The sequence below is a fragment of the Ranitomeya variabilis genome, chromosome 3, assembly GCF_051348905.1.
Source record: "Ranitomeya variabilis isolate aRanVar5 chromosome 3, aRanVar5.hap1, whole genome shotgun sequence".
Taxonomy (NCBI): domain Eukaryota; kingdom Metazoa; phylum Chordata; class Amphibia; order Anura; family Dendrobatidae; genus Ranitomeya; species Ranitomeya variabilis.
In genome coordinates, this window is record NC_135234.1 from 401,170,446 (window position 1) to 401,196,646 (window position 26,201).

The 26,201-nt window shown below is 43.2% G+C and overlaps 1 protein-coding gene across 4 annotated transcripts in view; it reads left to right on the forward strand.

Annotated features, from left to right (window-relative positions):
* DHX40 (DEAH-box helicase 40) overlaps positions 1 to 26,201 on the forward strand; it is a 187,302-nt gene that overhangs the window by 55,534 nt on the left and 105,567 nt on the right. For all 4 annotated transcript variants that reach the window (XM_077296171.1, XM_077296173.1, XM_077296174.1 and 1 more), the window contains exon 8: positions 19,217 to 19,316. In XM_077296171.1, coding sequence (XP_077152286.1) covers positions 19,217 to 19,316 — 100 coding nt within the window. The remainder of the gene's footprint in view (positions 1 to 19,216; positions 19,317 to 26,201) is intronic.

The following is a 26,201-nucleotide window of genomic DNA, read 5'->3' on the forward strand; positions in this document are numbered from 1 at the left end:
GGGAAGATGGTGGCCACACCATGAGTTTATCTCCTTTTATGCCCATAGCAGCCAATGACTCAGAGGTATTCTTTGCAGCATGAGAGGTCATTTTCACACCTGCAGGAACCTTAAAGGGCCCTACCCGCTGTTACCCCATGATTCCGGCCCAAAACATGACTCCTCCACCTCCTTGCTGACGTCGCAGCCTTGTTGAGACATGATGGCCATCCACCAACCATCCACTACTCCATCCATCTGGACCATCCAGGGTTGCTCGACACTCATTAGTAAACAAGACTGTTTATAAATTAGTGTTCATGTATGTCTGGACCCACTGCAACGTTTCTGCTTGTGAATACTGTTTGGGGGTGGCCGAATAGTAGGTTTATGCACCACAGCAAGCCTTTGAAGGATCCTACACCTTAAGGTTCAAGAGACTCCAGAGGCACCAGCAGCTTCAAATAACTGTTTGCTGCTTTGTAATGGTATTTTGGCAGCTGCTCTTAATCCAATTAATTTGTCTGGCAGAAGCCTTCCACATTATGCCTTTATCTGCATGAACTCTGTCTGTGCTCTGTTTCAGTCACAAATTTCTTCACAGTATGATGATCACTCTTAAGTTTTCGGGAAATATCTAATGTTTCCATATCTTGACCAAGGCATTGCACTATTTAGCAGCAGAGAGATCCTTTTAATTTCCCATATTTCCCATATTGCTTGAAACCTGTGGCCTGCTTAATAATGTGGAACATCATTTTTAAGTAGTTTTCCTTTAATTAGAATCACCTGGAAAACTAATTATCACATGTGTTTAAGATTGATTGCAGTGAACCATTAAGCACTAAGACACAATACTATCCACAAGTTTATTTGAATAACAAAACCATTAAATCTTTGACACCTAAATCCAATTTGCACAATAATTTGGAACACACTATCCTGTAGAACTGTAGTCTTGCAGTACATTAAACAACGATTCGAACTATCCTTAGGAGGACTAAAAATAAAGTGTAACTTTAAAATTAAATAATAAAGAAATAATACTAAAAAAAGTGTTAAAATAAAATTATATATATATATATGCCCCCGTTTTCCAGTTACAAAAAAAAAAAATGTAGGCATATTTGCTATTGTCGTATCCCTAAGGATTCATGCAATGACCGTATGTTTGGTCCAAGTGCTATCTATTGGAGAAAGCAGATCGCCCTTTGACCAATGTTATTTAATGCAGCAGTACAGATAAACCATTGTTTTCACAGACTGAATCTGTTTTGCATGTGAAAAAAGTGCAGCATGCATGATTCTCCTCCGAAATTTGGATAAAACTCACCCATTCAAGTCTATGGGTGTGAGAAACAAAATCTGATCTTTTACGGAGCAACAGTATGGTATCCGATTTTTATGGATATATTGCAATTCTGTAACATAGAAAACTGTAAATGGCCCTGTAATTCATTAATAGCTGCAGATGTAACAAAAAAAAGGGATTGTATACAGAAAGCACACAGATGACCAGTGAGAAAAAAATCATCCCACTTTTCTGGATGCAACGCTAAACTGTTTTTTATACTGTCATGTGAACCTACCCCTAATGGTTCTAACTATCAAAATATAGAATAATTTAAACCATGCATTAACACTTTCCTGTCCAGGCGATTTACTCATTTTTGCTCTTTTATTTTTTGCCCCTTCTTCCAAGAGCTACAACTTTTTTATTTTTGTGGGCGAGTTATAGTTTTAAATAGCACCATACATTTTAGCATTCATAGTAGTGGAAAATGTGAAAAAAAACCCTCCAAGAGCAGTGAAATTTAAAAAAAAAAAAAAAGCAAAAAAAAACCAACCTCCATTTCCGCAATTTTTTTCTTTATAGTATAGTAAGGGCTTGTGCAGTAGTTTAGGTTCCAGTGCAATTCATCAAAACGTCGGATCACATTTGGACCAATGTTAGTCAATGAGGTAGTGCACATGTCCGATCTTTCTTTTTCCTCAGACCAAGTAACCTGAGGAAAAAAGTTGTGGCATGCACGATTTGACTCTCATATCGGATGGCACTCACCTACTCATGTCCATGGGTCTGTGCAAAACATATGACTGCACTCGGATGAAATCTCGCTGTCCCATATTCACAGACAGATTGAACGGAGAAGAGAAGATGGAAAAAGGTGTTTTGTTTTTTTTGTTTGTTTTTATAATTACCGTATATACTCGAGTATAAGCCAACCCGAGTATAAGCCGAGACCCCTAATTTTGCCACAAAAAACTGGGAAAACTTAATGACTCGAATATAAGCCTAGAGTGGAAAATGCAGCAGCTACTGGTAAATGTCAAAAATACAAATAGATACAAATAAAAGTAAAATTAATTGAGATATCAGTAGGCTAAGGCCGGCGTCACACTAGCGAGTTTTACGGACGCATGAGCGCATAAACTACGTCCGTAAAATACGCATTGCACACGGCCCAATGAATCTCTATGGCCCAGCTCCTATCTGCCGTATATTACGCATCCATAATATACGGTCTTGTACGGCCGTAGAAAATCGCAGCATGCTGCGTTTGTCACCGTATTGCGCAAAAAAATCGCCAATGAAAGTCTATGGGGGCGAGAAAAATACGGATTACACACGGACCATGCGTTTGACTTGCGAGAAATACGCACCGGTGTTAGAGAAAAGCCGGTAATTCAATTGCCGGCTTTTCATTTCTCCTTCACAAACCCGACATGATATGAGACATGGTTTACATACAGTAAACCATCTCATATCCCTTATTTTTTTTGCATATTCCACACTACTAATGTTAGTAGTGTGTATGTGCAAAATGTGGGCGCTGTAGCTTGTAAAATAAAGGGTTAAATGGCGGAAAAAATTGGCGTGGGCTCCCGCGCAATTTTCTCCGCCAGAGTGGTAAAACCAGTGACTGAGGGCAGATATTAATAGCCTAGAGAGGGTCCATGGTTATTGGCCCCCCCGGCTACAAACATCTGCCCCCAGCCACCCCAGAAAAAGCACATCTGGAAGATGCGCCTATTCTGGCACTTGGCCACTCTCTTCCCACTCCCGTGTAGCGGTGGGATATGGGGTAATGAAGGGTTAATGTCACCTTGCTATTGTAAGGTGACATTAAGCCAGATTAATAATGGAGAGGCGTCAATTATGACACCTATCCATTATTAATCCAATAGTACGAAATGGTTAATAAAACACACACACATTATTTAAAAGTATTTTAATGAAATAAAGACACAGGTTGTTGTAATATTTTATTATACTGGTAAACCACCTGAAGACCCTCGCTCTGTAACAAAGGAAAAATAAAAAAACAACAATATCTCATACCTTCCGTTGCTCAGGTCAAGTCCCACGAAGTAAATCCATCTGAAGGGGTTAAATCATTTTACAGCCAGGAGCTTCATTAAAATACTTTTAAATAATGTGTGTGTGTTTTATTAACCATTTCGTACTATTGGATTAATAATGGATAGGTGTCATAATTGACGCCTCTCCATTATTAATCTGGCTTAATGTCACCTTACAATAGCAAGGTGACATTAACCCTTCATTACCGCCAATTTTTTCCGCCATTTAACCCTTTATTTTACAAGCTACAGCCCCCAAATTTTGCACATACACACTACTACACTACACTACATTAGTAGTGTGGAATATGCAAAAAAAAAAGGGATATGAGATGGTTTACTGTATGTAAACCATGTCTCATATCATGTCGGGTTTGGGAAGGAGAAAGAAATAGCCGGCAATTGAATTACCGGCTTTTCACATATCTCGCGCTGAATTAAATATAAATACAGTGTATATATATATATGTGCGTGTGTGTGTGTGTGTGTGTGTGTGTGTGTGTGTGTCTCAATGAGATATATATATACACACATACATACATATTTATCGTTCGTCCATGACAGCACTACGGAGAGAGGGAATCCGCCCTTCAGGAACAGGAAACCTACAGATACATAAGGGCGGCACCTCTCCCACGCATCAGTTGGTTTCCTGTTCCTGGAGGACAGGATTCCCTTCAGATACGACTTAGTTTCTCCTATCAATACCCAGGCTGGCTGTCCGACCCAGGTAGCGAGGGGGTCTCCTACCTCGGGCAGTGCGTGTCCCTGGAAACGCCACGGTGGGTCCGGGTAGGACTCCACGACAGTGAGCGGTGCAGTGTGGAGCGACGTCCGGAGGAGGTCCATCCCCAGTGGTCAGCGAGGTGAGTATGTTACCCCCGGGGTCCGCTCACCCCCCTGGACCTCGGTCTTCCCCGCTCTGATCCCCGTCGGTGCGGTGCAGTGTCCTGTGCGTTCCTTTCGGTTTGGGACCGGAGCTGGGGGTCGGACGCCGGCTTCTGCTGCGATCGCCGCTGTGCTGCGGCCGCAGGCGGCGATGGTGTAGCGGCGGGCGCTGGGTGGTCCGGCGGCACTGTCCCCCGGCTTCCGGGCGCGTTCCTGAGTGCTCTGCCCGATGGATTTGGCCACGCACCTGCACTGATTCCGGATCCGGGGGAAGGGCTATTTATAGCCAAACAGAACGCTGCAGGGCTGCTTGTGAGCCCATCTGCAGCTATGGATGAGCCGGAAGCTGCTGTCGGTCTGCTGGAGCAGTAGCAGGACAGATCCTCGGAGAAGTCCCATGCGAACCCCCAGCTGAAGACCCGCAGACGCAGTAATCAGGCCAGTCGCAGATCGAGACAGAAGGATCTGGACCGACCCCCCAATAATCCGGTATCTACCGTTACTGCCTGGGTAAGAGATCTTTGTGAATGTACCCTGATGCAGTCTTTTTCTATGTTTATTTCCGTAGGGGAAAAAATGCACTGGTAAGGCAAAAAACAAGGAGTGCGCGCTATGCGCTTGCCCTTTGCCAGACGCCTACCCTAAGAGACTTTGTCAGTCGTGTGTACGGCAGACGGTAGGAAATAAATTGATGGGAACACTGATAGCGGTAGCACCAGATAAATTACATAGCCTTTTTCTCCGCTCCCATAGGTGGCGGAAGAGTCTCCTGATTTCACATCAAACCTTAGGGAGATTATCAGGAAGGAGGTGAAAGATTCCCTGAAATCCCTGTCCCGGGGGGAGCCTTCCAAAAGAAGAAGGGAGCCTAGCGCCTCAGATTCGGATTCGTCCGCTGGCCCTAGTAGGGAGAATGAGTCAGACGCCTCTGTCTCCTCAGCGTCCTCTTCGGAAGAGGAGTCTAACCGTTTCTGTTTCCCGTTAGACCAAATGGACAAACTAATTAAATTGGTTAGATCCACCATGTGGGTGACTGACGAAAGGCCAGAACTTTCAGCGCAGGACCTAATGTTTGGCGGTCTAGACCCAAAAAAGCGTAGGTCTTTTCCGCTCAATGACAAGGTTCAGAACCTCATCAAAAGGGAATGGAAAAAGCCAGAGAAAAAAGGCTCTTTTCCACCAGCCTTTAAACGTAGATATCCCTTTGAGGACCCCATGGTGAACACATGGGATAAGGCGCCGAAATTGGACGCAGCGGTGTCCAAGGCGTCTAAAAAATCATCTATTCCCTTTGACGACATGGCTTCCCTAAAGGATCCTCTCGATAAGAAGGCTGACTCGTTCCTTAAAGGGACATGGGAGATGTCGGCGGGTGCCCTGAGACCTGCTGTAGCTGCGACATGTGCAGCCAGATCGATGATGGTCTGGCTGGATCAGCTAGGGTCTAAATTGGAAGAGGGTGTTTCCAGAGATTCTATGCTGAAATTCCTCCCAACAATTCAGAATGCCGCTGCCTTTCTTGCGGACGCATCTGCGGATTCGGCAAGAATGGCGGCTAGAGCGGCAGGACTATCAAACGCAGCACGCAGGGCCCTATGGCTGAAATGTTGGCCGGGTGACCTTCAATCCAGATCCCGTCTGTGCTCTATCCCATGCGAAGGGGAATACCTGTTTGGTCCAGTCCTAGATGAACTGCTAGAGAAAGCCGGAGACGAGAAGAAGAAGTTTCCCAATCTACCAACTACTTCTTACAGGCGTCCCTTCGCAGGGAAAAGATTCTTTCGGAGGAGACCAGCCAGAGACCAGAGCAGATGGGACGATAAAAAGAAGAAAGGTACTGGATTTTTGTTTGGAGGTGGAGGACGTCAGGAGCCATCTCGTGAGGTCAAAAAACCACCTCAATGACTAGTCGCCCCGGTGGGAGGTAGACTATCTACCTTCTACCCGGCCTGGTCCAAAATCTCCAGTAGTGATTGGATTTTGGGGATAATAGCTACGGGTCTGCGGCTAGAGTTCTCCTCTATCCCTCAGAACTTCTTCAGAATTACCCCACTCAGGTCCTCTCCAGCAGAACAGGCGGCCCTGGAAACGGAAGTTCACGACCTGCTCAATAAGAATGTCCTGTCAGAGGTTCCGGAAGGAGAACAGGGTAGTGGATTCTACTCTCCTCTATTCCTAATAAGTAAACCTGACGGCTCCTTCAGAACAATTATTAACCTTAGGGCTCTTAATAATTTCCTGACCGTTCAATCATTTAAAATGGAAACTATTAACACCGCAATAAAGCTACTGTTTAAAAACTGCTTTATGGTAGTATTGGATTTGAAGGACGCCTATTACCATATCCCTATTTATGCAGGTCACCAACGATACCTGAGGGTGGTGGTACGGTTGGATGGGGTAGTCAGACACTTTCAGTATAGGGCCCTCCCCTTTGGTATATCGGTCGCCCCTCGGGTGTTTACCAAAGTAATGGCGGAAGTTATGGCACACCTGCATGAGTCCAACATTCTAATAATCCCCTACCTGGACGATCTCCTTATTGTAGGTAAAACGGCGGATCACTGTCTGGAACAGTTACATAAAGTGATGTCTGTTCTGGATGCTAAATGTTAAAAAATCACGGTTACAGCCCATGACTGTGCAGCGATTTTTAGGCCTGACCCTGGATTCCCAGGTTCAGGAATGCCGTTTGCCTCAAGAGAAAATTGATCGCCTGCACCTTCAAGTGCTGAATGCCTCTAAAAACCCCACCATGTCCCTTAGAAGAGCCATGTCTCTGTTAGGCTCTCTCTCGTCCTGTATTCCAGCGGTCCGATGGGCCCAGTATCATACGAGGATACTTCAGGGCGAGGTGCTGTTACAACAAAAAAGGTTGGGGGGATGTCTGGAGAGCCTACTTACCCTATCCCAAGACGCTATTGTATCCCTCGGATGGTGGCTAGACCAAGAGAACCTGTCCACAGGGGTCCCCTGGGAATATAATGTAACTTGTATAGTCACCTCGGACGCTAGCCCTTCTGGGTGGGGGGCTCACATGGGGGATGCATTGGTCCAGGGGCTTTGGGATCGGGGTCAGATGGATATGTCTTCCAACCTGAAGGAATTAACGGCTGTGGAACAGGCAGTTAAAACACTCCTTGTCTATCTACAGGGCCACCACGTGCGTGTATTCTCGGACAATCGGGTCACCGTGGCATACATAAATCACCAAGGCGGGACTCGTTCCAAATCCCTAATGTGCGTAGCAGATCGTCTATTCCATCTAGCAGAGCAACATCTTCTCTCATTGACGGCTCTTCACATAAGAGGGGCAGAAAACACTACGGCGGATTTTTTAAGCCGCAACACATTGAGGCAGGGAGAGTGGTCCCTGAACGTTTCCATCTTCAACCTCATCGTGGAAAGATGGGGTCAACCAGAGGTAGACTTGTTTGCCAAAAAAAGAAAACAGGAAAGTGGCACAATTCTGCTCTCTGAACCCCAGAGAAAATCCTCTGTCAGTAGACGCCCTCCTCATAGACTGGAACTTCAGGCTGGCCTAAGCCTTTCCTCCCCTGTCTCTACTTCCTCTGGTGGTGAGGAAAATCAGGAAGGACAAAGCCACAGTGATAGTAATTGCCCCCTTCTGGCCCAGAAGGACGTGGTTTCCATGCCTGAGGGCTATGTCGATATCCGACCCATGGGTCTTGCCAGACATCCCGGATCTCCTATCCCAGGGCCCAGTCTACCATCCTCGGGCGGTTGGCCTTCATCTGACGGTGTGGATTTTGAGCGGGCGCTGTTGAAAGATAGGGGGTTCTCTCCGGCCCTCATTAACACTCTGCTGAAGAGCAGAAAAATAGTCACCACAAAGATCTATGTCAGAATCTGGAAGAGATTTCTTCAGAACTCGGGGGTAGTGGCTGGGCAGTCAATACCGATTTACCAGATCTTGGAATTTTTACAGAAGGGGTTAGATATGGGATTATCCCCAAATACTCTTAAAGTGCAGGTATCAGCCTTGGGGGCCCTCTTTGGCTGCAATATTGCTGAGAATCACTGGGTCAGCAGATTCATCAGGGCAACAAAACGGGCTAGGCCAATGGTTAAGAATAGGGTCATGCCATGGGACCTGAACCTAGTCCTCTCAGCCATGACAGAAGCCCCATTTGAGCCAATTTCTTCAGCCTCTATTAAAAATTTATCTCTTAAAGTAGCCTTCCTGGTGGCCCTAACATCGGCGCGTAGGATAGGCGACATCCAAGCATTATCCAGGGTCCCCCCTTACATGCAGCTTAGGGATGATAGAGTGATACTATCCCCTGATCCAGCATATCTTCCTAAAGTAGTGTCCAGGTTCCACAGAACACAGGAAATAGTTCTTCCATCTTTCCTCCCCAATTCTACTAACGATAAGGAAAGGAAGCTACACACTTTAGATGTAAAAAGATGTATCCTGGAGTATCTAGCAGTAACTGATCCCTGGAAGATAGATAATGCCCTATTCGTGTCCTATCAGGGTAGTAGGAAGGGTCATAGAGCATCAAAATCTACTTTAGCTAGATGGATCAGGGAGGCTATCTCGCTGGCATACATCTCAAAGGGCAAGCCGGCGCCTGAAGGTCTGAAAGCGCATTCCACTAAAGCTATGGCGGCTTTGTGGGCGGAAAGATTGGAGGTGTCGATCGACCAAATTTGTAAGGCTGCTACTGGGTCTTCCCCAAACACATTCTATAACCACTATAGATTGAACTTGGGTGCCTCTTCTGACCTCTCTTTTGGTGTAAGGGTGCTGCAAGCTGTAGTCCCTCCCTAGTTAGTTACTCTCTGTAATTCTCTCCGTAGTGCTGTCATGGACGACCGATAAAGTCTTAGTTACTCACCGGTTATTGGTGTTTTTCGGAGTCCATGACAGCACCTGTACATACCCTCCCATCTTCTTAAGTTCTGGGTGTACACCTCTTCCTTTATTTATATAATTCACGGGTAGTGAATAGTTAGTTATTGTATCATTGTTTATTATGTATGCTATTAACCTTGGTGGTCCTCTTGTGCTCTGTAAACCAACTGATGCGTGGGAGAGGTGCCGCCCTTATGTATCTGTAGGTTTCCTGTTCCTGAAGGGCGAATTCCCTCTCTCCGTAGTGCTGTCATGGACTCCGAAAAACACCGTTAACCGGTGAGTAACTAAGACTATATACACATACTGTATATATGTTTTAACGAACATTTGAGCACATAAATCCATTAGATGTCGGTTTTGCAAGCCTGCGAGAAAATATCGCAGTACGGATGCCATACGGATTACATACGGAGGATGCCATGCGCAAAAAACGCTGACACACCCTGCCTACGGATGACATACGGATCACTATTTTTGGAACATTTCTGCGTATTACGGCCGTAAAATACAGACCGTATTTTCATACGCTGAGTGTGACGCCAGCCTTAGTGTTTTTGAATATCCATATTGAATCAGGAGCCCCATATAATGCTCCATACAGTTTATGATGGGCCCCATAAGATGCTCCATATGAAATACGCCCCATATAATGCTCCATACAGTTTATGGTGGGCTCCATAAGATGCTCCATATTAAAATATGTCCCATATAATGCTGCACAAATGCGGATTATGGCCCCATAAGATGCTCCATAAAGATATTTGCCCCATATGAAGCTCCACAAACGTTGATTATGGCCCCATAAGATGCTCCATACAGACATTTGCCCCATATAATGCTGCACAAATGCTGATTATGGCCCCATAGATACTCCATACAGACATTTGCCCCATATAATGCTGCACAAATGCTGATTATGGCCCCATAAGATGCTCTATAAAGATATTTGCCCCATGTAATGCTCCACAAACGTTGCTTATGGCCCCATAAGATGCTCCATACAGTCATTTGCCCCCTCTGCTGTTGCTGCGATAAAAAAAAAAAAAATCACATACTCACCTCTCAGGCCCCCGGCACTTGCTATATTCACCTTCTCCTCCTTGTCAGCATGATTCTCCAGGTCGGTGCAATTATGACAATGGAAGAAAAATACAGGGTTCTTCATAGTGCAGATATCCTTATGAAATGAGTGGTAATTAGTGATGAGCGAGTGTGCTTGTTACTCTAGTTTTCCGAGCATGCTCAGGTGTTCGAGTATTTTGGGCGTCCTCATAGGTTATGTTTGTGTCCCCGCAGCTGCATAATTTGCGGTTGCTAGACAGCCTGAATACATGTGGGGATTCCCTAACAAACAGGCAATCCCTGCATGTGTTCAGGCTGTCTAACAGCCACAAATGATGCAGCTGCGGCGACACAAGCATAATCTACATAATTGTCCTCACTCTCCATTGTCCACTGTTCCACTGCTTAACCGAAGATGTTTTAAAGGTGACTAAATAAAATGTTGAATTTTATTCTGGCGTGTGTCAGCCTTTACTCTACAAGCATGCCCAAGATACTCATGAAGAACACCCAAGCACGCTCGGAAAACTTGAGTACCGAGCACACTCACTCATCACTAGTGGTAATGGCAAAACTATCAAAGGTGTAATGTAATATGCTCGCCTTATGAGGATGTGTTACTACCAAGCACAATGCAGTTTCAAGGTCAAAGTATATATATATACAGTATATATATTTATACTTTTATGCCTAAACAAGAAATATGTTTCGTAGGAGTGATACAAACCAATTGATTCTGTATTTTTTATTCATAAAAATATGTTCAAAATAAACCAAGTACGTTTAGTATCTATGTAATAAAATAAATGTGCCAAAGGACTATCTGGCAGGTAGTTAACCACCTGCCTGTTGTGCTCGGCACCATTCTTCGGCACAGAGTGGACATAGACTGCTCCTGTTGGTGATTCAGCTGCTTCTGCTGTACATCACGTCACTCAGCAGCAGCTTCTCTGCTCTATTGACCGGTTGGGACTGCTGTTGCATGCTGATTGACAGCTGGCCTCCCGCTTCCTAAATGTGGGAGCCAGCTGTCAATCAGCATGACATCAACAGACCAGCTCGGAAGAAGAAGAGCTGCTCTGTTGACAGGTAGCGGCTGAATCATCGGTAGGAGAAGTCTATGACCACTCTGTGGCACCACTTTTTTAATTTTAAAGTCCCGGATATCCCCTTTTAATGTCATGAAAATAAAACTAAAAAAATAATGGCCCAATTGCTTTATTTCACCAAACCTGAACATTTTTTTTCCTCGTTTTATGGTGCATTATGTGATAAAATGAACAGGGTCATAAAAAAACTACAATTCATTTTCTAAAAAAAAGCCCTTTTATACGGTGTGGCTATGTCGATGAAAAAATAAAGTCAAAGGATTTTAGAAGAAGGGTGAGGGGGAACAAAAAAAAAACCGGACAACCGCCCAACAATAAAGGGATTCATTTAAATTTCTAGTTTAATTTAACTTCTAGGTTCAGTGTACATTTTTCAGCTAAGTTCACACGACTTTTTAATGTTGCAGATTTTCTGCACCTGTTAAGTAAATTAGGCTACTTTGTGTTTTTTAATTGTTTTTTCCCATTTTTGATGCTGCGTTTTTTTTCCTCTTGTTGGCATGTCATGTTTTAACCCCTTAATTTTGACCTTAACCCCTTTACCCCCAAGGGTTGTTTGCACGTTAATGACCGGGCCAATTTTTTCAATTCTGACCACTGTCCCTTTATGAGGTTATAACTCTGGAACACTTCAACGTATCCCGGTGATTCTGACAATGTTTTCTCTTGACATATTGTACTTCATGATAGTGGTAAAATTTCTTTGACATTACCTGCGTTTATTTGTGAAAAAAACGAAAATTTGCCGAAAATTTTGAAAATTTAGCAATTTTCCAACTTTGAATTTTTATGCAATTAAATCACAGAGATATGTCACACAAAATACTTAATAAGTAACATTTCCCACATGTCTAGTTTACATCAGCACAATTTTGGAACCAACATTTTTTTTGTTGTTAGGGAGTTATAAGGGTTAAAAGTTGACCAGCAATTTCTCATTTTTACAACACCATTTTTTTTTTAGGGAAAACATCTCATTTGAAGTCAGATTGAGGGGTCTATATGATAGAAAATAACCAAGTGTGACACCATTATAAAAACTGCACCCCTCAAGGTGCTCAAAACCACATTCAAGAAGTTTATTAACACTTCAGGTGTTTCACAGGAATTTTTGGAATGTTTAAATGAAAATGAACATTTAACTTTTTTTCACAAAAAATGTACTTCAGCTCCAATTTGTTATTTTACCAAGGGTAACAAGAGAAAATGGACCCCAAAAGTTGTTGTACAATTTGTCCTGAGTACGCCGATACCCCATATGTGGGGGTACACCACTGTTTAGGCGCATGGCAGAGCTCGGAAGCGAAGGAGCGCCATTTGACTTTTCAATACAAAATTTACAGGAATTGAGATGGGACGCCATGTTGCTTTTGGAGAGCCCCTGATGTGCCTAAACATTGAAACCCCCCACAAGTGACACCATTTTGGAAACTAGACCCCTAAGGAACTTATCTAGATGTGTGGTGAGCACTTTGACCCATTAAGTGATTCACAGAAGTTTATAATGCAGAGCCGTAAAAATAAAAAATCATATTTTTTCACAAAAATTATCTTTTCGCCCCCAATTTTTTATTTTCCCAAAGGTAAGAGAAGAAATTGGACTCCAAAAGTTGTTGTACAATTTGTCCTGAGTACGCTGATACCCCATATGTGGGGGTAAACCACTGTTTGGGCGCATGGGAGAGCTCGGAAGGGAAAGAGCGCCGTTTGACTTTTCAATGCAAAATTGACAGGAATTGAGATGGGATGCCATATTGCGTTTGGAGAGCCCCTGATGTGCCTAAACAGTGGAAACCCCCAATTATAACTGAAACCCTAATCCAAACACACCCCTAACCCTAATCCCAATGGTAACCCTAACCACACCCCTAACCCTGACACACCTCTAACCCTAATCCCAACCCTATTCCCAACCGTAAATGTAATCCAAACCCTAAACCTAACTTTAGCCCCAACCCTAACTGTAGCCTTAACCCTAACCCTAGTCCTAGCCATAACCCTAGCCATAACCCTAGCCCTAACCCTAATGGGAAAATGGAAATAATTACATTTTTTTAATTTTTCCCTAACTAAGGAGGTGATGAAGGGGGGTTTGATTTACTTTTATAGCGGGTTTTTTAGCGGATTTTTATGATTGGCAGCCGTCACACACTCAAAGACGCTTTTTATTGCAAAAAATATTTTTTGCGTTACCACATTTTGAGAGCTATAATTTTTCCATATTTTGGTCCAGAGAGTCATGTGAGGTCTTGTTTTTTGCGGGACGAGTTGACGCTTTTATTGGTAACATTTTCGGGCATGTGACATTGTTTGATCGCTTTTTATTCCGATTTTTGTGAGGCAGAATGACCAAAAACCAGCTATTCATTAATTTCTTTTTGGGGGGGCGTTTATACCGTTCCACGTTTTGTAAAATTGATAAAGCAGTTTTATTCTTCGGGTCAGTACGATTACAGCGATACCTCATTTATATAATTTTTTTATGTTTTGGCGCTTTTATACGATAAAAACTATTTTATAGAAAAAATAATTATTTTTGCATCACTTTATTCTGGGGACTATAACTTTTTTATTTTTCCGCTGATGATGCTGTATGGCAGCTCGTTTTTTGCAGGACAAGATGACGTTTTCAGCGGTACCATGGTTATTTATATCTGTCTTTTTTATCGCGTGCTATTCCACTTTTTGTTCGGCGGTATGATAATAAAGCGTTGTTTTTTGCCTCGTTTTTTTTTTTTTTTTTTACGGTGTTCACTGAAGGGGTTAACTAGTGGGACAGTTTTATAGGTCGGGTCGTTACGGACGCGGTGATACTAAATATGTGTACTTTTATTTATTTTTTTTAATTTAGATAAAGAAATGTATGGGAGCAATATACACTCACCGGCCACTTTATTAGGTACACCATGCTAGTAACGGGTTGGACCCCCTTTTGCCTTCAGAACTGCCTCAATTTTTCGTGGCATAGATTCAACAAGGTGCTGGAAGCATTCCTCAGAGATTTTGGTCCATATTGACATGATGGCATCACACAGTTGCCGCAGATTTGTCGGCTGCACATCCCAAAGATGCTCCATACAAGGCAGGATGGATCCATGCTTTCATGTTGTTTACGCCAAATTCTGACCCTACCATCCGAATGTCGCAGCAGAAATCGAGACTCATCAGACCAAGCAACGTTTTTCCAATCTTCTACTGTCCAATTTCGATGAGCTTGTACAAATTGTAGCCTCAGTTTCCTGTTCTTAGCTGAAAGGAGTGGTACCCGGTGTGGTCTTCTGCTGCTGTAGCCCATCTGCCTCAAAGTTCGACGCACTGTGCGTTCAGAGATGCTCTTAGGCCTACCTTGGTTGTAACGGGTGGCGATTTGAGTCACTGTTGCGGCCCTGCGCTTAGTAACCCGATGTTTACCCTGGTTACCAGTGAAGACATCGCTGGATCGGTGTCACACACACCGATTCAGCGATGTCAGCGGGGCCTCAACGACCAAAAAAAGGTCCAGGCCATTCCGACACGACCAGCGATCTCGCAGCAGGGGCCTGATCGCTGGTACGTGTCACACATAGCGAGATCGCTATGGAGGTCGCTGTTGCGTCACAAAACTTGTGACTCAGCAGCGATCTCGCTAGCGATCTCGCTATGTGAGACGGGGCCTTTAGACTTCAAAACACCCATTTATCATTATGAAATAAAAAAAAAAATGGTATTTTAAAGAAGCACTGGATTGTGTGATGGAATGTATCCAATTTGCTTCATGTCCTGCCAGCCTGCAGGCTCTGTTTGACAAGGATGAACGGCTGAAAACTTCAAATTACTACCAGGTAAGCACAAGGGCATCATGTTATAGTGTAAGATCGCTGATCTGGCACTTTGCAGAGCACTGTGTCAGCGATCTGACTTACAGTGCTGCAGGCTTACCAACTTGGTAAGCCACCTCCCTGCAGGACCCGGATGCAGCCCCGTGGCCATTTTGGATCCGGGGCCTGCATGGAGAAGAAGGTAGGAGACCCTCGGAGCAACGCGATCACATCGCGTTGCTCCGGGGGTCTCAGGAAAGCCCACAGGGAGCCCCCTCCCTGCGCGATGCTTCCCTATACCGCTGGAACACTGCGATCATGTTTGTTCGCAGTGTGCCAGGGGTTAATGTGCCGTGGGCGGTCCGTGACCGCTCCTGGCACATAGTGCCAGATGTCAGCTGCGACAGGCAGCTGACACCCGGCCGCGCTCCCCCCCGTGAGCGCGGCCGATCGCTATGACGTACTATCCCGTCGGTGGTCATACGGGCCCACCCCACCTCGACGGGATAATACGTCAGATGTCAGAAAGGGGATAATGACCAAGCCAAATCTTACAATTCTTACCAGTGTCAGTTTATGTGGTTATAACTCTGGAATGCTTCAACGGATCCCACTGATTCGGATTCCGTTTATTTGTGAAAGGAAAAGCGGAAATTGGGCAAACATTTTGAATATTTCACAATTTTCAAACTTTTAACTCTTATGCCTTTAAATCAGAGAGTTATGTCACAGAAAATAGTTAATAAATAACATTTCCCACATGTCCACTTTACATCAGTACAATTTTAGAAACATAATTTTTTTTTGTGGGTGGGGGATTCGCATTTTTCCAACAAAATTTACAAAACCATTTTTTTGAAGGGACCAAATCTTGTTTGAGGTGACTTTGAGGGTCTTATATGACGGCAAGTACCCAAAAGTGACAACAATCTAAAAACTGAACCCCTCACGGTGCTCAAAATCACATTCTAGTAGTTTAACCCTTCAGGTGCTTCACAGGAACTGAAGCAATGTGGAAGGAAAAAATGAACATTTTAACTTTTTTTTAACCAAAAATTTACTTTACACCCAAACTTTTTTTATTTTAACAGGAGAAAATGGTCCCCAAAATATGTTGTGGAAGTTCTCCTAAATATGTCGATACCTCACTTGAGGGAGAAATCTACTGTTTGGGCACATGGCAAGGCTCAGAAGTGAAGGAGTGCCATTTACCTTTGTCCGTGTAAAATTTGTTGAAATAATTAGCGGATGCCATGTTGCGTGTTGAGAAGCCCCTATTATGCCTAAACAGTGGAAAGTGCCCTCAAGTGACCCCATTTTGGATGCCACACACATCAAGGATTTTATCCAGGGGTATAGTGAGCATTTTCAACCCATAGGTATGGCACAGAATTTATAACATTAAGTCGTCATATTGAATATGTTGTCATTAGTGTTGAGCGCAAGTGCTCGCTACTCCAGTTTGCATAGGGGGGTTGGGTATGCACCGAATATCGTGGTTGCTCGAGTGACATGCTTGAGTCCATACCCACATGTTTCGCAGCTGTTAGATACCCCCTAATAAACATGAAAAATAGGAGAAAAATACGGAGTATAAAGGTATCAAATACTTTATTAATACATATACATAATAATTAGTCAGTGCACAAAAATAATAACACAAGGTGTAATAAAACCAGGATGGTAAAAGAGATGAGTGGGGGTCGCCCGGTGTGCACCGCCTATGGGGCCAGCATGCATACCATTATTGGTAAGAGGCCTACTGCTATAGTAGCATATATATCTATGTGCCAAACTGGCATGAAAAAGACCGGTAATAAAGGTTGCTCTTACCGCTGCTAGGCACCAAGGCGGCGCACCCCCGGGTAGATCCTCAGGCACAGTCCCCTAATAAACATGCGGGGATCCGCTAAACTCTGTGCCTACCGGAGCACCCATTGCAAACTCAAGTAGTGAGCACTTCGCTCAAAACCAGCTGTCATATTGTCATTTTTTTTTTACTTTTGAAAAAAAAAACAATTCTAACCCTATCACCAACCCTAACCCCAACTGCAAAGAATGGAAAAAATAATAAAAAAATATTTTAGCTTTTTTATTAGTGATGAGCGAATATACTTGTTACTCGAGATTTCCCGAGCATGCTCGGGTGTTCTCCGAGTATTTTTTATGCTCGGAAATTTAGTTTTTATTGCCGTAGCTGAATTATTTACATCTGTTAGCCAGCATAAGTACATGTGGGGGTTGCTAGGTACCCATTATTAATGTGATGGTTATATACACTGAAACTATTGAGGCTTTATGTTTATACACCCTTAGCGTTTTGATTATTCTCTATCATTTGGTCCACCTGCTGTACCAGCAGGTCTTTACACTTGTCCCTCTTTGTTTTCATGCTGCCTGGTATTTGGCATTGGCAAGGACTGGAGCAGACAACCCGCGATACTGGGTACATACTTGAGCACCCGACGCAAACTGGAGTAGCGAGCACTTGCGCTCAACACTAATGACGACGTATTCAGTATGACGACGTAATATCAAATTCTGTGTCGTACCTGTGGGTTCAAAAAGCTCATTCTACCCGTGGATCCTTTAGTGGTTTCGTTTCCCAACTTGGGTCACTTGTAGAGGATTTCCACTGTCTAGGCACATCAGGGGCTCTCCAAACGACGTGGCGACTGCTCTCGATTCCAACCAATTTTCGTTCACACAGTTAAACAGTGCTCCTTCTTTACAAGCCCTGCCGTGCGCCCCGCATATGAGGTATCGACGTTCTCAGGAAAAATTACACAACAAATTTGTGTGGTCCGTTTTCTCTCATTTCCCTTGTGAAAATAAAAATTTTGGATCTCAAGTAAATTTTTTTGTGGAACAAAAAAGTAAAATGTTCATTTTTTTCCTTCCATGTTTCTTTAGTTCCTGTGAAGCAACTGAAGGGTTAATAAACTTCTTGAATGTTTTGAGAACCTTGAGTGGTGCAGATTTTTAGAATGGTGTCACTTTTGGTTGTTTTCTGTCATATAGACCACTCAGTCACTACAAATGTAGTGTAGTGTAATGTGGTCCCTAAAAAAATGGTTTTGTAAATTTTGTTGGAAGAATTACAACTTGTCGATCAACTTTTAACCTTTATAACTTCCTAACAAAAAAAGTTTCCAAATTTGTGCTGATGTAAAGTAGACATGTGGGAAATGTTATTTATGAACTGATTTGGGTGATGTAACTCTATGATTTAAGGGCACAAAAATTAAAAGTTTTAAAATTGTGAAATTTTTGCCAAATTTCCATTTTTTCCATTAATAAACACAAGTCATATTGAACATTTTTTACCACTATCATAAAGTACAATATGTCAAGAAAAACCAGTATCCGAATTAGTGGGATCCGTTGAAGCGTTCCAGAGTTATAACCTCATAAAGTGACACTAGTTAGAATTGTAAAATTTAAGTCTTGGTCATTTAGGTCCAAATTGGCTCGGTCACTAAAGGGTTAAGGATTTACACTTTTGCCCCTTATGTAATATATATATGTGTGTGTTTATATATAATGTATGTTCCCAATTTTGAAATGCCACCAATTGATGACTTGTTAATTACTGTGGAAGTCTTGACTTGTTGAGATGGTTGTATATTGCTAGACACCAACTAGCATTCCCTGAATCTAAAGAAAACTGCAGAATCCCAATAAAGCTATTCATTAGACAAACCTTCACACTCCCTAAAGAATAATTTTCTGGTTCTGCAATTACTTGGAAAAATGTTTGCTCAGTTTGAGAGCAAACTGCCTCAGTAATTGTGTTTTTTAATATTTAAATGACCCAGGGTATTTCTCCGCAGTTCTATTTGGTTATCAAAGTTTGTGGATATTCACATACATAAGTTGTAATGTGATATACAAATTTTTTGTCTGCTGCCACCTTTTAATGGGCTTACTTAAGTAATAGCGGCAGTATAAGCCTACATTGATTTAAGGACAATAACGTATAAATATAACTGCAAGGGATATGTTTATTTCTATCCGAGACAGTATGAATGTTTTATGTAGTTACAGTATGTAGAGGGGATATTCTAATGGAATTTGTGTAATAAAGCACTGAACTACATTTCCTGTTTTTATATCCTGTGTCAATTTGCAGATCAGCAAAAAAGAATTTTTCTCCCACCTCCAAAAGGCATCAGGAAATGTGTAGTAGCCACAAACATTGCTGCAACATCTGTAACAATTGAAGGCATTAGGTACAAAGTAGTTTACAAGTTGTGTATGTTGTTACAAATTCCGTTATTTATGTGCTTGCTGGTGTGGTATTTCTTTATATTCCTGGCTTTTTCCAAGGTAGTGTTGCACCAAGATAGCATTAAGTCCTCTGGTTTCTGTGTTTGGTAAAGGCCCTCATAGATATTAGATTGAAAGGGTTGTCCACGCACAAGATATTGATGTGAGTGCAATAAAAGTGAGACTTGTGCTTACCTGGTAGTAATTTGAAGTTTTCAGCCGTTCATCCTTGTCAAACAGAGCCTGCAGGCTGGCAGGACATGAAGCAAATTGGATACATTCCATCACACAATCCAGTGCTTCTTTAAAATACCTTTTTTTTTTTTATTTCATAATGATAAATGGGTGTTTTGAAGTCTAACAGTTTTAACTCCTGATATAATTCGTTACGAAATAAAGCAGTTATCAATTTTAAGAAGTGCTGGATTGCGTAATGGAATTTATCCAGTTTATAGGATATTGTTGACCTATCCCATGGATTCGTTATGAATATCAGATCATGTGGGTCTGACACCTGACGCCCAGACCAGTCACTGGATTTAAGCACTCAGTGGAGCAAGTGTGTGCAAATCTATTGTGTGCAGAAGCCACTGCTATGTACTACAGAGCAGCTCATTTTGTCTTGAATATGAGCTCTTCTGCAGTACTAAGCAGCGGCCGCTACACATTGAATAGAGCTGCAAAGTGAAGATCTGTTCAATGTCTACAGGGTTATCAATATTTTGTTATTGGACAACCCCTTTAATGTTGGCTGACTCCGACTGTGTGTACATGGGTTTTCTGACTGTACTCTGACAAATGATGTCGGGTGAGATAAGAGTGGTCAATTTTGATTCAGGTGCTCAATCTTTTTACTCTCCCTAATGAAACTTAGATGCCGGGCATTCATATGTGAGGGAGTCTAGAGGGGTAGCTATCTCAGACCTATTGCAATGACGTGTTTCTCCCACCAAATCATTGCCACTGCACATTTTTTGTTATGCACATGTTTATTTCCTTTGTGTGTTAAAACAACACATAAAAAGCGAGGGAAAAATGGCAAATTGGACAAAACTCAGCTGGGTAAAATTGTTGCCACGCTCAACTAAATATTTGGTTGCACACCCTTTCTAATAAAATAACTGCAGTCAATCACTTCCTATAACCATCAACAAGCTTGTTACACCTCTCAATTGAAATCTTTGACAACTGTACTTTTGCAAACTGCTCCAGTTTTCCCATATTTGAAGGATGCCTTCTCCAAACAGCAATTTTAAGTTCTCTCCACAGGTGTTCCATGGAATTTAGATCCTGACTCATTGCTGACCACTTCAGAACTCTCCAGTGCTTTGTTTCCATCTATTTTCTGGGTGCATTTTTTTGTCACTGGGCACTACATTGTGACCCAACATTTTTTGGTAATACTCAGATTTCATGATGCCTTGAACACAGTCAAGGCATCCAGTGCCAGAGGCAGCAAAATAATTGTAAAACCTCTTTGAACCTCCACCATATTTGACTGTAGGTACTGTGTTTATTTCTTTGTAGGCCTCATTCCGTTTTTGGTAAACAGTATAATAGTGTGCTTTACAAAAAAAAAGACTCTCAGAAGGATTTTGTCTTACTCACTTACATTTTGGCAAACTTCAGTCTAGCTTATTTATGTCTCTGTGTTAGCAGTGGGTCTCCTGCCATAGCGTTTAATTTCATTTAAATGTCAACGGATAGTTCGTGCTGACACTGATGCACCTGGAGCTTGCAGGACAGCTTGAATTTCTTAACAACTTGATTGTGGCTGCTTATCCACCATCTGGACTATCCTGCATTGCAACTTTTCATCAATTTTTCTCTGCTGTCCTCGTCCAGAGAGTGACATGGTTTGTAAACTTCTTAATTTTGCTGTGCACCATGGACAAAGAAACATCAAGATCTCTGGAAAAGGACTTATAACCTTGAGATTGTTGATCTTTTTCAACAATTTTGGATATCAAGTTCTCAGACAGTTCTCTTCTCCTGTTTCTGTTGGGTATCACGGTGGCTCAGTGGTTAGCACTACAGCCTTGCAGCGCTGGGGTCCTGGGTTCAAATCCCACCAGGGACAACATCTGCATGTTCTCCCCATGTTTGCGTGGGTTTCCTCCAGTACTCCGGTTTCCTCCCTCTTTCTAAAGACATACTGATAGGGAATTTAGGTTGTGAGCCCCTTCGGGGACAGCGATGATAATGTGTGCAAACTGTAAAGCGCTACAGAAAATGTTAGCGCTATATAAAAATAAAGATGATTATTGTTTATTATTCTGTTCTGCATGCGTAGGATGAAAATCACAGACAATGCAAAGATTGAGTCAACTTCTCCCTTTTTTTATCTGGTTTCAAGTGTGGGGGAAATACGTATTTGAGCCCTTGCTGATTTTGTAAGTTTTCCCACTGTCAACCTGAGCAGTCTATAATTTTAAGAGTAGGTTAATTTTAACATTGAGAGATGGAATATCAAAAATAAAATCCAGAAAATCACATTGTATAAATTTATATGCATTTTGCAGTGAGAAATCAGTATTTGATCCCTCTGGCAAACAAAACTTAATACTTGGTGGCAATACTCTTGTTGGCAATCACAGCAGTCAGATGTTTTTTGTAGTTGATGATGGCGTTTGCGCACATGTCAGGAGGAATTTTGACAGATCATCTCTAAATCATTAAGATTTTGAGGCTGTCGCTTGGCAACTTGGAGCTTTATCTCCCTCCATAAGTTTTCTATGGGATTATGGTCTGGAGACTGGCTAGGCCACTGTATCACCTTAATGTGCTTCTTTTTGAGCCACTCCTTTGTTGCCTTGGCTGTATATTTTGGGTCATTGTCTTGCTGGAAGACCCAGCCACAACCCATTTTTAATGTCCTGGCAGAGGAAAGGAGGTTGCTACTCAGGATTTTACGGTACATGGCTCCATCCATTCTCTCACTGATGCGGTGAAGTAATCCAGTGCCCTTAGCAGAAAAACATCCCCAAAGTATAATGTTTCCACCTCTATGCTTGACAATGGGGTCGGTGTTCTTTGGGTCATAGGCAGCATTTCTCTTCCTCCAAGAAATAAATTTTTGTCTCATCTGACCACAGCACCTTCTCTCAATCACTCACAGAATCATCCAGGTGTTCATTGGCAAACTTCAGACGAGCCTGTACATGTGCCTTCTTGAGCAGGAGGACCTTGCGGGCACTGCAGGATTTTAAACCTTTACGGCGTAATGTGTTAACAATGATTTTCTTGGTGACTGTGGTCCCAGGTGCCTTGAGATCATTAACAAGTTCCCCCCCCCGTGTAGTTTTAGGCTGATCGCTCACCTTCCTCATGATCAAGATTACCACACGAGGTGAGATTTTGCATGGTACCCCAGATCGATGTTGATTGACAGTTATTTTGTATTTCTTCCATTTTCTTAGTATTGCAGCAACAGTTGTCTGTACGAGGTTGGGGCAAGCAGCATGGGTTCACAAAGCTAAGCCGAGGTGAGGAATGGAGAGGTAATAACGGGTTAACAAACAAGGTTAGTAACAGGATAAGATGAGACAAAAACACTAGACTACTCTGGAGACGGACAATGTCATGATTTCCAATGGCAGGGACTTAGGCAAAAACGGACTAGCTCTAGGATGATGGAATCTCAGATGACCGCGATACTGAACCTAACACACAACTAATAGTAGCCGGGGGGCGTGCCTACGTTTTATCCCTAGACGTCTCGCACCAGCCGGAGATCTAGCTACCCCTAGTAGAGGAATACACAGACCTGGCTTGCCTCCAGGGAAACCCCAAAAGTGATAGTAGCCCCCCACATATAATAACGGGTAGGTAAGAGGAAAACACGTACGTACTATGAATATAGGTTCAGCAAAGAGAGGCCCTCTGACTATATAGCAGAAGATACAAAAGAGGACTTCGCGGTCACCTAAAAACCCTCACAAGCCATCCTGAAATTACTTTAACTCCGATATCAACTCATGACACCGGAGTAGTAATTTCAGATCACTAGAGCTTCCAGCAGCAAGAGTATATAAATGCGTGCTGGACAAACAAACACAAAAAATGCAGAAGATCCAACTTAGCTGAATTGCAGACTTAGAGCAGGTAGCAAGCAACAGAGGTACTCTGGTAACATTGATTGCCGGCACTAGAATGACTGAAAAGCCAGACTAAATAGGAAACTCCCAATACCTGATGGGAACAGGTGCACTGGAAATAAAAGACAAAAGTAAGCCAGTACCACCAGTAGCCACCAGAGGGAGCCAAAAACAGAATTCACAACAGGACAAGAACAGGAACCTTAGTTCAGATGGGGAACAGGAGAAGCAGCCTAATGTATCCCCTACTGGCAGGGGATAGGCTGGGGAACCCATACTCTATAGAACACCGCATGGTTAAATTCCTGCAGGATCTGTCCGTGCCTCCCTATAGGCAGATGTAGACAGCAGGAATATGTAACAGAGTTGCAAGTGCTGTATGAGGTACTCAGCACAGCGGCCTGACACGGAAAGGAGCAGAGCAGTGAGTAGCACGGGGCTGGAAATGCATGCAAGTTACTGCTGTGACAGTACCCCCCCCCCCACACACACACCTTATGCCTATTCCTTACTTGGCCAGATTGACAGAAACCTTTGTAACTTGACGGGCACAGATGTTTTCGCAGTCTCCTCAGGACCAAAGCTCTTCCAGTCCACCAGATAGAAAGTCCTCCCCCAAACTTTAGAGTCGAGGATGTCCCTAACCTCAAAGACATCTGAGGAACCCTCAGGAAAAGAGGTAGCGGAAGAAGATCGGGGCTTTCGAAAAGCGATTCAGGACGACCGGCTTAAGGAAGGAAATATGAAAGAAGTTTGAGATATGTACATTCACTGGGAGTTAAAGACAGTATAACACTAGATTAAGTTGCCTGAGGATCTTGTATGGAGGTATCCCATTATCAGGGGGCGAACTTGTAAGAAGGCGTCTTCAGGTGAATATTCCAGGATGACAGCCTGACTTTTTGTCCAAGTTGATACTGGTGCAAAGAACCTCTATTCTTGTCCACATGAGTCTTCATCGGAGAAATGGCCTTAAGGATGGAGACCTGTGTTTGTCGGCAGATCTTCTGGAAGTCGCCATAAGAGAAATCGGCTGTTGGTACCTGGACAGGCTGGGGAAACCAAAGCCTACCTGACACATCAGAGATATATTCTTGTAGGATCTGGCCATGCCTCCCTATAGCCAGGTGGAGATAGCAGGAATATGCAGCAGAGTTGGAAGTTCTGTATGAGGTACTCACCGCTGCAGTCAGACACGGGAAAGCGCAGAGCGGCAAATACAGTGTGTAGCATGGTGCTAGGAGCAAGGTACAAGTTACTGCCATGACGGTAGAATTTTCTAGACATTTTCTTAATTGCATTTTACAGCAAAAGTCACGGTCTGTAAACAGCTTACAACACAGCAAAGTACGGTAATCTTATTGTTGAAAGTAATTAGGGGAAGGGTACAAAATAAATTCCAAGGCATTAGATGTACCATGGAGCACTGTGAGGATGATCATCATCAAGATGTGGCTTAACTTTGGTGCAACAGTGACATTATCTAGAACTGGATGTGTGTTATGGTTCTCAATGGCAAGAGAACATAGCCCAGCAAACATGAGTACTAGCTCTTGGAAGGATGGAAACTAAACTGACCATGAACTAAACCTGCCGCACAACTAACAGTAGCCGGGTAGCGTTGCCTACGTTTTTATCCCTAGACGCCCAGCGCCGGCTGGAGGACTAACTAATCCTGGCAGAGGAAAATATAGTCCTGGCTCACCTCTAGAGAAATTTCCCCGATAGGCAGACAGAGGCCCCCACATATATTGGCGGTGATTTTAGATGAAATGACAAACGTAGTATGAAAATAGGTTTAGCAAAATTGAGGTCCGCTTACTAGATAGCAGGAAGACAGAAAGGGCACTTTCATGGTCAGCTGAAAACCCTATCAAAATACCATCCTGAAATTACTTTAAGACTCTAGTATTAACTCATAACATCAGAGTGGCAATTTCAGATCACAAGAGCTTTCCAGACACAGAAACGAAACTACAGCTGTGAACTGGAACAAAATGCAAAAACAAACGAGGACTAAAGTCCAACTTAGCTGGGAGTTGTCTAGCAGCAGGAACATGCACAGAAAGGCTTCTGATTACAATGTTGACCGGCATGGAAGTGACAGAGGAGCAAGGTTAAATAGCGACTCCCACATCCTGATGGAAACAGGTGAACAGAGGGGAAGATGCACACCAGTTCAATTCCACCAGTGGCCACCGGGGGAGCCCAAAATCCAATTTCACAACAGTACCCCCCCCCCTCAAGGAGGGGGCACCGAACCCTCACCAGAACCACCAGGGCGATCAGGATGAGCCCTATGAAAGGCACGGACCAGATCGGAGGCATGAACATCAGAGGCAGTCACCCAAGAATTATCCTCCTGACCGTATCCCTTCCATTTGACCAGATACTGGAGTTTCCGTCTGGAAACACGGGAGTCCAAGATTTTTTCCACAACGTACTCCAACTCGCCCTCAACCAACACCGGAGCAGGAGGCTCAACGGAAGGCACAACCGGTACCTCATACCTGCGCAACAATGACCGATGAAAAACATTATGAATAGAAAAAGATGCAGGGAGGTCCAAACGGAAGGACACAGGGTTAAGAATCTCCAATATCTTGTACGGGCCGATGAACCGAGGCTTAAACTTAGGAGAAGAAACCCTCATAGGGACAAAACGAGAAGACAACCACACCAAGTACCCAACACAAAGCCGAGGACCAACCCGACGCCGGCGGTTGGCAAAAAGCTGAGTCTTCTCCTGGG